Below are 11,476 nucleotides of genomic sequence, written 5' to 3'. Positions count from 1 at the left end.
AGGGAAGAGAGCTGTTTGAGGGGGGCAGAGAAGGATTAGGGGGTGGGATGTGTCAGGTGGGAGGCTAATCTCTACACTAAAGCTAAAATTAACCCTACAAGCTACCTAATTAACCCCTTCACTGCTGGGCATAATACAAGTGGGGTGCGCAGCGACATTTAGCGGCCTTCTAATTACCAAAAAGCAACGCCGAAACCATATATGTCTGCTATTTCTGAACAAAGGGGATCCCAGAGAAGCATTTACAACCATTTGTGCCATGATTGCACTAACTGTTTGTAAATAATTTCAGTGAGAAACCTAAAATTGTGAAAAAGTGAACAATTTTTTTTTTATCGCATTTGACGGTGAAAAGGTGGCATGAAATATACCAAAATGGGCCTAGATCAATACTTTGGGTTGTTTACTAAAACAAAATATATACATGTGAAGGGTTATTTAGGGATTCCTGACACACATCAGTGTTACAAAGTAACTGTTGCTAATTTTGAGGGGGGAAAAATGGTTTGGAAATAGCAAAGTGCTACTTGTATTTATTGCCCTATAACTTGCAAAAAAGCAAAGAAGATGTAAACATTGGGTATTTCTAAACTCAGGACAAAATTTAGAAACTATTTAGCATGGGTGTTTTTTGGTGGTTGTAGATGTGTAACAGATTTTGGGGGTCAAAGTTAGAAAAAGTGTGTTTTTTCCCAAGATATGATGAAAATAACGGTATCTTGAGAAAGTCCATTTAATGGCGAGAAAAACCTGTATATAATATGTGTGGGTACAGTAAATGAGTAAGAGGAAAATTACAGCTAAACACAAACACCGCAGAAATGTAACAGTAGCCCTGGTCCTTAAAGGGACATGAAACCCATATTTTTTCTTTCATGATTTGAAAAGAGCATGCAATGTTAAACAACTTTCTAATTTACTTTTATTATCTAATTTGCATCATTTCCTTTATATCCTTAGCTGAAAAGCATATCTAGATAGGCTTAGTAGCTGCTGATTGGTGGCTGCACATAGAAGCCTTCTGTGATTGGCTCACCCATGTGCATTGCTATTTCTTTAAGAAAGGATATCTGAAGAATTAAGCAAATTACAAAATAGAAGTTAATTGGAAAGTTGTTTACAATTGTATCCTCTATGTGAATCATACAATATTTTTGGGGGCTTAATGTCCCTTTAAGGGTAAGAAAATTGAAAAATGGTCTGGTCACTATGGGGTTAAGCAACTTTCTAATTTACTCCTATTATCAATTTTTCTTCATTCTCTTGGTATCTTTATTTGAATTTAAGCTTAGGAGACGGACCATTTTTGGTTAAGAACCTGGGTAGCGCTTGCTAATTGGTAGCTATATTTAGACACCAATCAGAAAGGGCTACCCATGTGCTGAACCAAAAATGGGCTGGCTCCTAAGCTTACATTATTACTTTTTTTCAAATAAAGATACCAAGAGAACAAAGAAAAATTAATAGGAGTAAAGTTGCTTAAAATTGCTTGCTCTATCTGAATCATGAACATTTCCTTTTGACTGACTATTCCTTTAATGGGTCAGTAAAGTTAAAATATACTTTTCATGGTTTAGAGAGATCATGCAATTTAAAACAAATCTTTCCAATGTACTTGTTATTAAATTTGCATCATTCTCTTGGTATTTCCTGATGAGCTCAAGCGTGTGCACAATATATAACATTGCTGCAATCTTTGGGGCAGTCACAATCTGTTAGAAAGGCTTATCTAATGATTTTTCGTTAGATATTTTTTTTACAAGGTTATGATCAATTTCAATGTGCAAACATGATAAAGATGTGCACGCTCCTAAGCCTACCTAGGTTTATTCTTCAACAAAGGATACCAAGAAAAAATCAAAAACATTAAATTGGATTTTTTAAATTACATGCTCTATCTGAATCATGACTTTAAATTCACTATACTGTCCCATTAATTAATATGTATTCCCTTTAACGTTAAAGGTCAGTGGTATAGACCTATTTTAAGATGCTTATCATAAAATTACAAACAGAATTCACATTGCTTCTGATAAGGAAAAAAAAAGCATAAAGCGACTTCCATCTCTGGAGGTCATTGCAGAAGACATCATATACAATAAGACTTTGTTAAAGGGACAGTATACACCAATTTTCATATCACTGCATGTAATAGACACTAATATAAAGAAGAATATGCACAGATATTAAACATCCAGTATAAAACCATTTAAAATCTTACTTAGAAGCTCCCAGTTTAGCACTGTTGATGAGGTTAGGCTGGGACACCCAGTGGGAGGGGCTGAGAGCAGACCCTGCTCCCTCCCCTACAAGTGAAAAGACCCATTAAACAGAAGCAGTCTGAAGTCTGTATACATCAGTATACATCTAAAACTTTGGGGCTTGGTTAGGAGTCTGAAAATCAGCACAATGTTATTAAAAATAAGCACAACTATATATTTGTTACAAAAACACACCCAGATGGGCTATATAAATGGATCATCTACAAAACATGTATGCAATTCTAGTGTACAATGTCCCTTTAATGAAGTTTGTGAATATCTGTATTCTGTGCTTCTCATTACAAACACTTTCTGGATTCCTGACTTTACAGATGTGTTTCAGTCTATGATTGATTTTTTTTCTACCAGGGTTGATAAAATGTATAAAGACGGTAATGTTGGAGATATTTGAATCATTGGAGTCCTTGTGTTCATCTGTGGCCTTAGGAAATAATCTTCTGGCTTCCTGTGTCCCCGACAGTCATAGCAACTTGGCTTATGGCTTCTACTTGTCATCGTCACTGCTGACCAAGTAACCCCGAAGATTGAACAGGTCAAGAGAGGCGTTGACGACCTGAGAGAGGTGCACAATGCCTGTGATCAGCAGCGCCAGCACCAACAGGGGCAGAGTGACGTTCCATATTGTGGCCAATATGTTGTAGCAGCGAGCTTTCTGACCATAGTTCCTTGCAGCCCGATCGTCTCCCAGAACCTTCTGATCTCTAGCCTGGAAATAAAAATAAAGTAATGTAGACAACGGCTTAACACGTGCCAAAGAAAATTAGCATGTACTTTAGGGTTAATCTAAAGTAAATTACACTGTGTTTGTTTGTGTGTGTGTGTATATATATATATCTCAATGTTGTAGTTCTCATGGTGACAAGAGATCAAATATATACACACACACTACTTACTTAAAAGGACAGTCTACTCCAGAATTGTCATTGTTTAAAAAGATAGATAATCCCTTTATTACCCATTCCCCAGTTTTGCATAACCAACACCGTTATATTAATACACTTTTTACCTCTGTAATTACCTTGTATCTAAGCCTCTGCAGACTGCCCCCTTATTTTAGTTCTTATGACAGACTTGAATTTTAGCCAATCCTTGCCCTCTCATAAGTAACGCCACAGGAGTGAGCACAATGTCATCTATATGGCACACATGAACTAGCGCTTGCATTGAGATAAGAGGCGGCCTTCAAGGGCTTAGCAATTACCATATGAGCCTACCTAAGTTTAGCCTTGTAAATTGTAAGTTGTTTAAAATTGCATGCCCTACCTGATTCATGAAAGTTTAATTTTGATTAGACTGACCCTTTATTTTGCCAATCTCCACGCATCACTTGCCTTATTTGGAAGAGCAAACCCAGGCTTGAGTCTGTAGCGGATCATGTCCGCTGCACATCGATAAATGCTGACAGCATTCTAGTGAAATGCTTGTGCAATGATGCCCCATGCACATTCGCGGCCACTAGTAGGGGGTGTCAATCATCCCGATCGTATCTGATCAGGATAATTGCTGTCGCCACCTCAGAGGTGGCTGATGAGTTAAAGAGCAGCGATCTTACAACCGCTGCTTCTTAACTTCAGTTTCAGAGGAACCTTTAACTACGGGGGTAGCTTGCAGCATTCGCTGCTTGATAAATCTTCTCCTTAGCCTTAAGAAGGGAACAGGGTTCATTTTCCGTTCAGAGAACTAGAAAATCCTCAATTTTAAAAATGGGGCAAAATAAATATTTTTTAGTTTTAATAGTTTTTTATTACAAATAACTAATCATTTTATAGTAAAATCAAGGTGTTTACTGTCCCTTTAAAGGGACAGTCAATGCAAAGTTAAACATTTACAATTCAGCCTGCAATTTTAAAAAACGTTTAAATTTATTAAATTTGTTTCATTCTCTTGATATCCTTTGATGAAAAGCATACCTAGGTAGGTTAAGAAACAGCAATGCACTACTGGGAGCTAGCTGCTGATTGGTGGCTGCACATATATGTTTTTTGTCATTCTCCAGATGTGTTCAGCTAGCTCCCAGTAGTGCACTGGTGCTCTCTGGAGTTTACATTGTATACATGTGCGTCTTTGATTGGCTGGTGGGTGTCACATGATACAGGAGGGCGGTTAAATGGAAGGGCATTTTGAAATTTGTCAGAAAGAAAATCTACTGTTCATTTGAAATTCAGATTAAGGACATGATTATTAAAAGCTCTATGGAGAGAAATCACTCAAAATCTATATTTGTTATTTGTTTTTAAAGGGACAGTAAAGTCATAATTAGACACCCATGATTTAGACAGAGCATACAATTTTAAACAACTTTCCAATTTACTTCTATTATTTAATTTGCTTCCTTCTCTTGTTATCCTTTGCTGAAAGGTTTATCTAGGTAAGCTCAGGAGCAGTAAAGAACCTAGGTTCTAACTGCTGATTGGTGGCTGCATATATAAACCGATTGTTATTGGCTCACCCATGTGTTCAGTTAGAAACCAGTACTGCATTGCTGCTCCTTCAACAAATGATACCAAGAGAATGAAGCAAATTTGATAGAGAAGTAAACTGGAAAGTTGTTTAAAATTGTATATTCTACCTAAATCAAGAAGAAAATGTTTGGTTTTCTTGCCCTTTAACATTATATTGCAATGTGTGTGTCTCTCCTTCATACCCAGGACCCTGCATAGCTAGATAAAGCGCTCCCAAGCATATCAGGCTAGATTGTTATGACATCAGCTGATTATTTCACCTGTGCTCTAATTCAGATATCATGAAAATTTTGACTGTTGGTGTGCCCTGATGAATGGAGTTGAAAAACATTGCTCTTTACTATGGACGGTATTATGAAATCTTGGAGTTTTTACAACCAAGAGCTGTTTTTCAGTGTTTAGCCTTTCTGAATATGGGGTCTCTAAATGTTTCCTTACCTTAATATTTGTTTAAAGATTGTAAAATGTCCTTTAGTTTGATAAGCTTATAGTAATGTTATATACTTTATTTATTTTGAAATTACAGTTTGTATGCAAATATTTTGCAATGCAGTGCTTAACTGCCAGTATATACCATGCATTAAAAAATACTTTTTAATTAAAAAAATTATATTCTGCAACATTTGTTATTTTTGCATCAGATCTGCTATTAATCTAATTTACTGTAAAAATACTTTAAAAAATGCTGTGTAGTATTTAAAGGGATATGAAACCTAAATTGGTGTAGCCACCAATCAGCATGTTCTACCCAGGGTGCTAACCCAAAAATGGGCTGGCTCCTAAGCTTTACATTCCTACTTTTCAAATAAAAATACCAAGAGAATGAAGAAATATTTATGATAGGAGTAAATGAGAAAGTTGCTTAAAATTGCATGTTCTATCTGAATTATGAAAGAAAAAATGTGAGTTGTATATCCCTTTAAAGGGACCTGAAAATCTAAATTAAGATTTCTTGATTTAGATAGAGTACAGTTTTAAAAAAAATCAATTTACTTTGCTTATCAATTTTTTTCTCTTTTTCTGACAGCAACAGGTAAGCTTAGAAGTTTGCATGTGTCTTTTGCACATATTGGCAGCAGTATTTGCAACAATGTTATGCATATAGTTGTAAACATTGCTGACAAACAGTGTTAAAGGGACATGAAATCATAAAAGACAAATTTGGGGGTTTGTGTCCCTTTAAGCACTGCATGACAAACAGATCTGCATAAAAATAAATGTTCTTAAAGCATAACATTTTATTTTTTTCAATCAAAATGTGTTTTCTTTTATGGCTCCTATATGTGACACCACCCTGTATACATATCCTGGGTTAACGGTTGCTATGGTTACACTGTGTTGTTGTGTTGTGGTAACCTTGTGAGGGATTGGAAGCTTTTCATGATTTTATATGCAAGTAATACATCAAAGAGTTAAAATAACAGACGATATTAAAGCTGTTCTTTTTCATTTGCTCAGGAAAACCCCCATAACCTTGTCTCCAGTCCAGCTGACAAAAACAAACCCATGTTTATCATATACTCTGTGCTTTGCTGCTCAGTACATGATATAGCTCTACACGCAGTGCTGCATAGCGCTATGAGAAACTAACATACTATGAATAATTATAATTTGTTTATAAGAACACAGTGCAGGGAAATGGCTACGTAACTGCTTGTACTACTATTCTATTTACTGGCATTAAAAAAGAAAACTAGTGCTGCAAGATTTTGTTTTTGTTTTCTAGAGCTATCTGACACCTGACAGAACTGAAGCAATTGCAATAGATACAGGGGCTGAATTATCAAGCTCCGTTCGGAGCTTGACGCCCTGTTTCCGTGCAAGCCTTCAGACTCGCCGGAAACAGCAGATATGAAGCAGTGGTTTTGTCACCTGATGAGATGAAGTTCCTCTTGTGTGTGATTATAGTGATATGTCTTCTTTAAAAGGACAGTCTACTCAAAATTTCATGATTCAGATAGGGCATGCAATTTTAAACAACATTCCAATTAACTTTTATCATAACATTTTCTTTATTCTCTTGCCATTCTTTGTTGAAAGCTAAACATAGGTAGGCTCATATACTATATGTAAGCCCTTGAAGGCCGACTCTTATCTCAGGGCATTTTGACAGTTTTTCACAGCTAGAGGGCGTTAGTTCATGTGCCCCATATAGATAAGATTGTGCTCACGCCCGTGGAGTTACCTAGGAGTGAGCACTGATTGGCTAAAATGCAAGTCTGTCAAAAGAACTAAAATAAGGGTGCAGTTTGCAGAGGCTTAGATACAAGGTAATCACAGAGGTAAAACGTGTATTAATATAACCGTGTTGGTTATGAAAAACTGGGGAATGGGTAATAAAGAGATTATCTATCTTTTTAAACAACAAAAAGTCTGGAGTAGACTGTCCCTTTAACAACTAACGAGCCATTAACTACTCAAAGCTGAGTATGGTCTAATGCATACTTATTGCTTTGTTTTAGTAAACACTTTCAATAAAAAGTGATCTGATTTCACAGCATTCTGGTGATCTCCCATTTTCAGCACTAATAAGTACACTTGGCGCTTTCCCTGCCGCAAAACAAACCCCTCTCAACTCACCTTGACAGAGTAGACCAGAGCTGTAAAGCCCAGGCAGAAGAGGTTCAGATACACAGTGTTGCACACAGACCACAGCAGATGATCCCGAGGTGGTGTGGGGTCTCCGACGGTGATAACTGTGTGAGAATTGTCTGGTTTTGTAGGGGGTGTCAGAAAAAAATCGTCACGGGGGTAAGAGGTGTCCATTCTGCTTGGTTTCCTTAATGAACTGAAGAGAGCAGTGAGAAAAGTGCAGAAGGAAATAAAGATATAAGAGGAGACTTTATGTGATATAAGTTGCAGAGAAATACAAATGAGAGAGATGTGGAAACCATCTGATGTAGGAAATATTCAGAGACTGACTGATGATAGCATAAGATAATATCTATAGGACAGATCATAGGACAAGAAGAGCGCCTCAGATGTGCCTCTATATATCCCCAGAAACCAGACTACACCCATCACTCCTATGTCTCTATTAAAGGCTCCATCTTTGCACATACTTATTATGGTTGTTCTGTGGTTGTACTCAGTCTGTGTTTGCTAAGCCCGCCCTAGCTGCAATCATTTCATGAAACTAACATGAATTTTCTTCTCTATATGTCCCTTTGTGTCATCAACGCAATGTGTGACATTGGCCCTCACACCACAACGTGATGAGCTCTGCATGTCAGCTATAGCTTTGTTTGATTTCTGAAAATGCTTAAGACCTGTTCTGAGATACTGCACTGTACGTTTTTGATTAAAGGGACAGTAAACGTGAACATTATTTTTGCACGAAAAGACAAAGAGACACAGGCCCCTAGTTATCAAGCCGTCAACCTCAAATACGCTGGAATTCCGCAGCGTATTTGTGGCAAGGCTGATTCGCCTTAGTTATCAAGCCCTAGATACCGGCAAAAGTAGAATTTAGTCATGTAAGCTTCGATCCGCCGGACTCAGTCCGACACAGATCGATTCTTACGTCACTACAGATGTTCCGCACACAAGTGCGGCACAATCTGACTACTTTTGCTAGTTATCAAAAAACTAGCAGGTACGCTCTGCACTTTTCCGGCCCAGCGTACCTGGTTTTCAAACCGCCACCCTGGAGGCGGCGGATCCCATAGAAATCAATGGGAGTCTGACCATAGCGAAAGTTCATGTTCGCTGCTGCCAGACATCCCATTGATTCCTATGGGAGCTGTCTACACCTAACACCCTAACATGTACCCCAAGTCTAAACACCCCTAATCTGTCCCCCCTACACCACTGCAACTAAATAAAGTTATTACCCCCTAAACCGCCGCTCCCGGAGCCCACCGCCACTCTAACAAACTAATTAACTCCTAAACCGTCGCTCCTAGACCCCGCCGCAACTATAATGAATATGTTAACCCCTAAACTGCCGCTCCCGGAGCCCACCGCCACTCTAATAAACTTATTAACCCCTAGTCCGCCGCTCCCGGAGCCCACCGCCACCTACATTATACCTATTAACTCCTATCCTGCCCCCCCTATACCGTCGCCACCTATAATAAAGTTATTAACCCCTATCCTGCGGATCCCGGACCTCGCCGCAACTAAATAAATAGTTTAATCCCTAAACCACCGCTCCCGGACAACGCCGCAACCTATATTAAACTTATTAACCCCTAATCTGCCCCCCCTACACCGTCGCCACCTATAATAAATTTATTAACCCCTATCCTGCCCCCCCTACACCGCCGCCACTGTAATAAAATTATTAACCCCTAAACCTAAGTCTAACACTAACCCTAACACCCCCCTAACTTAAATATTAATTAAATAAATCTAAATAATATTTCTCTTATTAACTAAGTTAATCCTATTTAAAACTAAATACTTACCTTTAAAATAAACCCTAATATAGCTACAATATAAAATAACTTATTTTTTTATTTTTTATAACTTAGCTTTTTTTATTTTTTGTACTTTAGTTAGTTTATTTAATTGTATTTAATTGTAGTTATTTGTAGCTAATTTATTTAATTAATTTAATGATAGTGTAGTGTTAGGTTTAATTGTAACTTAGGTTAGGATTTATTTACAGGTAATTTTGTATTTCTTTTAGCTAGGTAGTAACTATTTAATAACTATTCTAACTAGCTAAAATAAATACAAAGTTACCTGTAAAATAAATATAAATCCTAAAATAGCTACAATGTAATTATTAATTACATTGTAGCTAGCTTAGGGTTTATTTTACAGGTAAGTATTTAGTTTTAAATAGGATTAATTTATTTAAGTATAGTGTAGTGTTAGGTGTAATTGTAACTTAGGTTAGTTTTTATTTTACAGGTTAATTTCTCTTTATTTTAACTAGGTAGCTATTAAATAGTTAATAACTATTTAATAGCTATTGTACCTAGTTAAAATAAATTGAAATTTGCCTGTAAAATAAAAATAAATCCTAAAATAGCTACAATGTAATTATTATTTATATTGTAGCTATATTAGGGTTTATTTTAAAGGTAAGTATTTAGTTTTAAATAGGATTAACTTAGTTAATAAGAGAAATATTATTTAGATTTATTTAATTAATATTTAAGTTAGGGGGGTGTTAGGGTTAGTGTTAGACTTAGGTTTAGGGGTTAATAATTTTATTACAGTGGCGGCGGTGTAGGGGGGGCAGGATAGGGGTTAATAAATTTATTATAGGTGGCGATGGTGTAGGGGGGGCAGATTAGGGGTTAATAAGTTTAATATAGGTTGCGGTGGGGTCCGGGAGCGGCGGTTTAGGGGTTAAACTATTTATTTAGTTGCGGCGAGGTCCGGGATCCACAGGATAGGGGTTAATAACTTTATTATAGGTGGCGGCGGTATAGGGGGGGCAGGATAGGGGTTACTAGGTATAATGTAGGTGGCGGCGGTGTCCGGGAGCGGCAGTTTAGGGGTTAATACATTTATAAGAGTTGCGGCGGGGTCTAGGAGCGGCGGTTTAGGGGTTAATAACTCTATTGAGTTGCGGGGGGCTCCGGGGGCGCCGGTATAGGGGGTAGAACAGTGTAGTTAGTGAGGGTGCTTAGTGACAGGCTAGCAATAAAGCTGTCAAAAAGCCGAAGAGCAGCGAGATCGGATGAGTGATAACTCTCACAATCCACTGCTCATCGCCCCATACTTTGTCCGCGGCTTTTTGACAGCTTTTTTGATAACTTAGGCGAATGTATTCAGGTCCAGGGCGGCGATGGTAGGTGAGCTTAGGCGGGCGTATTGAACCGGCGAAGGCAGGTAAAGTAGGCGGCTTGATAACTATCCCCCACAGAGCGCAGCCCATCTGAGAGTAAAAGTTTTAATATTCTGCAATGTGCGCAGGTTAAAAGTAACACTTACTGGAAGTCAGATAAACTCAAGCCCAATAATAAAAGCTCTGAGTCCGACAGTAGTCCTAAGGATACCAGGAGATGAAGAGCGATCAACCCACGCCACATCCGGGAGGTGCGCAAAAACCTGTGGGCTAGTAAGGGGAAGCCTGGAAGATCCATGGACATTGGGGACGTCGAAGCGTTGAATGATCTCAACGCATTTCGGCTGGTAACGTCCAGACTTTCTTAAGAAGAGTATGGGTGTTACGTGTATTGATACCACTTATAAAGGCAAAGTAAAGCACTGATTGGTGGATATGACACAGACTCTCCTCGTTTGCCAGACATGCATAGAATACATTTGCAAGATGAACAGCGGACATTATAGGCAAAATTATTTTTGCATACATGAGTAGTTAAAGCAAATGCAATATAAGTTCCCTTTAAAGGGACATTAAACACATTGAGATATTAACATAAAATGTTTAATTATATGTAGTAAATCAACTTGGTAATATACTTTCATTATTTATTTTGTTCCCTTTTCCAGTAATTTAAAGGGACATAAAACCCCAAATGTTTCATTCATGATTTGGATAGAATATACCATTTTAAACAACTTTCCAATTTACTTCTTTAGTCAAATTCCTTTTATTTTCTTGTCATCCTTTGCTGAAAATCAGGAAGGTAAGTTCAGGGGTGTGCACGTGTCTGCAGCAGTTTTGCAACAATGTTATAGATTAGCAAGAGCAGCACTGTTTTCTGTCATATAGTGCACCATACATGTGCACGCTACCTATCTAGATAGCTCTTTAACAAAAAATAACAAGAGAGAGAAGCAAATTTGATGAAAGACGTAAATTGGAAA

The 11,476-nt window shown here is 37.7% G+C and overlaps 1 protein-coding gene across 1 annotated transcript; it reads right to left on the bottom strand.

Annotated features, from left to right (window-relative positions):
* Positions 1–717: 717 nt before the first annotated feature.
* LOC128635758 (interferon-induced transmembrane protein 5-like) lies at positions 718–7,594 on the bottom strand. Its single transcript, XM_053688877.1, has 2 exons — positions 7,325–7,594; positions 718–2,988 (listed from the first exon to the last, which is right to left on the bottom strand). Exons 1-2 carry the CDS (start codon positions 7,508–7,510, stop codon positions 2,767–2,769), a joined length of 408 nt encoding a protein of 135 aa, XP_053544852.1. The 5' UTR covers positions 7,511–7,594; the 3' UTR covers positions 718–2,766.
* Positions 7,595–11,476: the final 3,882 nt, after the last annotated feature.

Source organism: Bombina bombina, chromosome 7 (assembly GCF_027579735.1).
Source record: "Bombina bombina isolate aBomBom1 chromosome 7, aBomBom1.pri, whole genome shotgun sequence".
Classification (NCBI taxonomy): domain Eukaryota; kingdom Metazoa; phylum Chordata; class Amphibia; order Anura; family Bombinatoridae; genus Bombina; species Bombina bombina.
The sequence above is the reverse complement of the archived record's forward strand: the minus strand, read 5'-3'. Positions and strand labels throughout refer to the sequence as shown.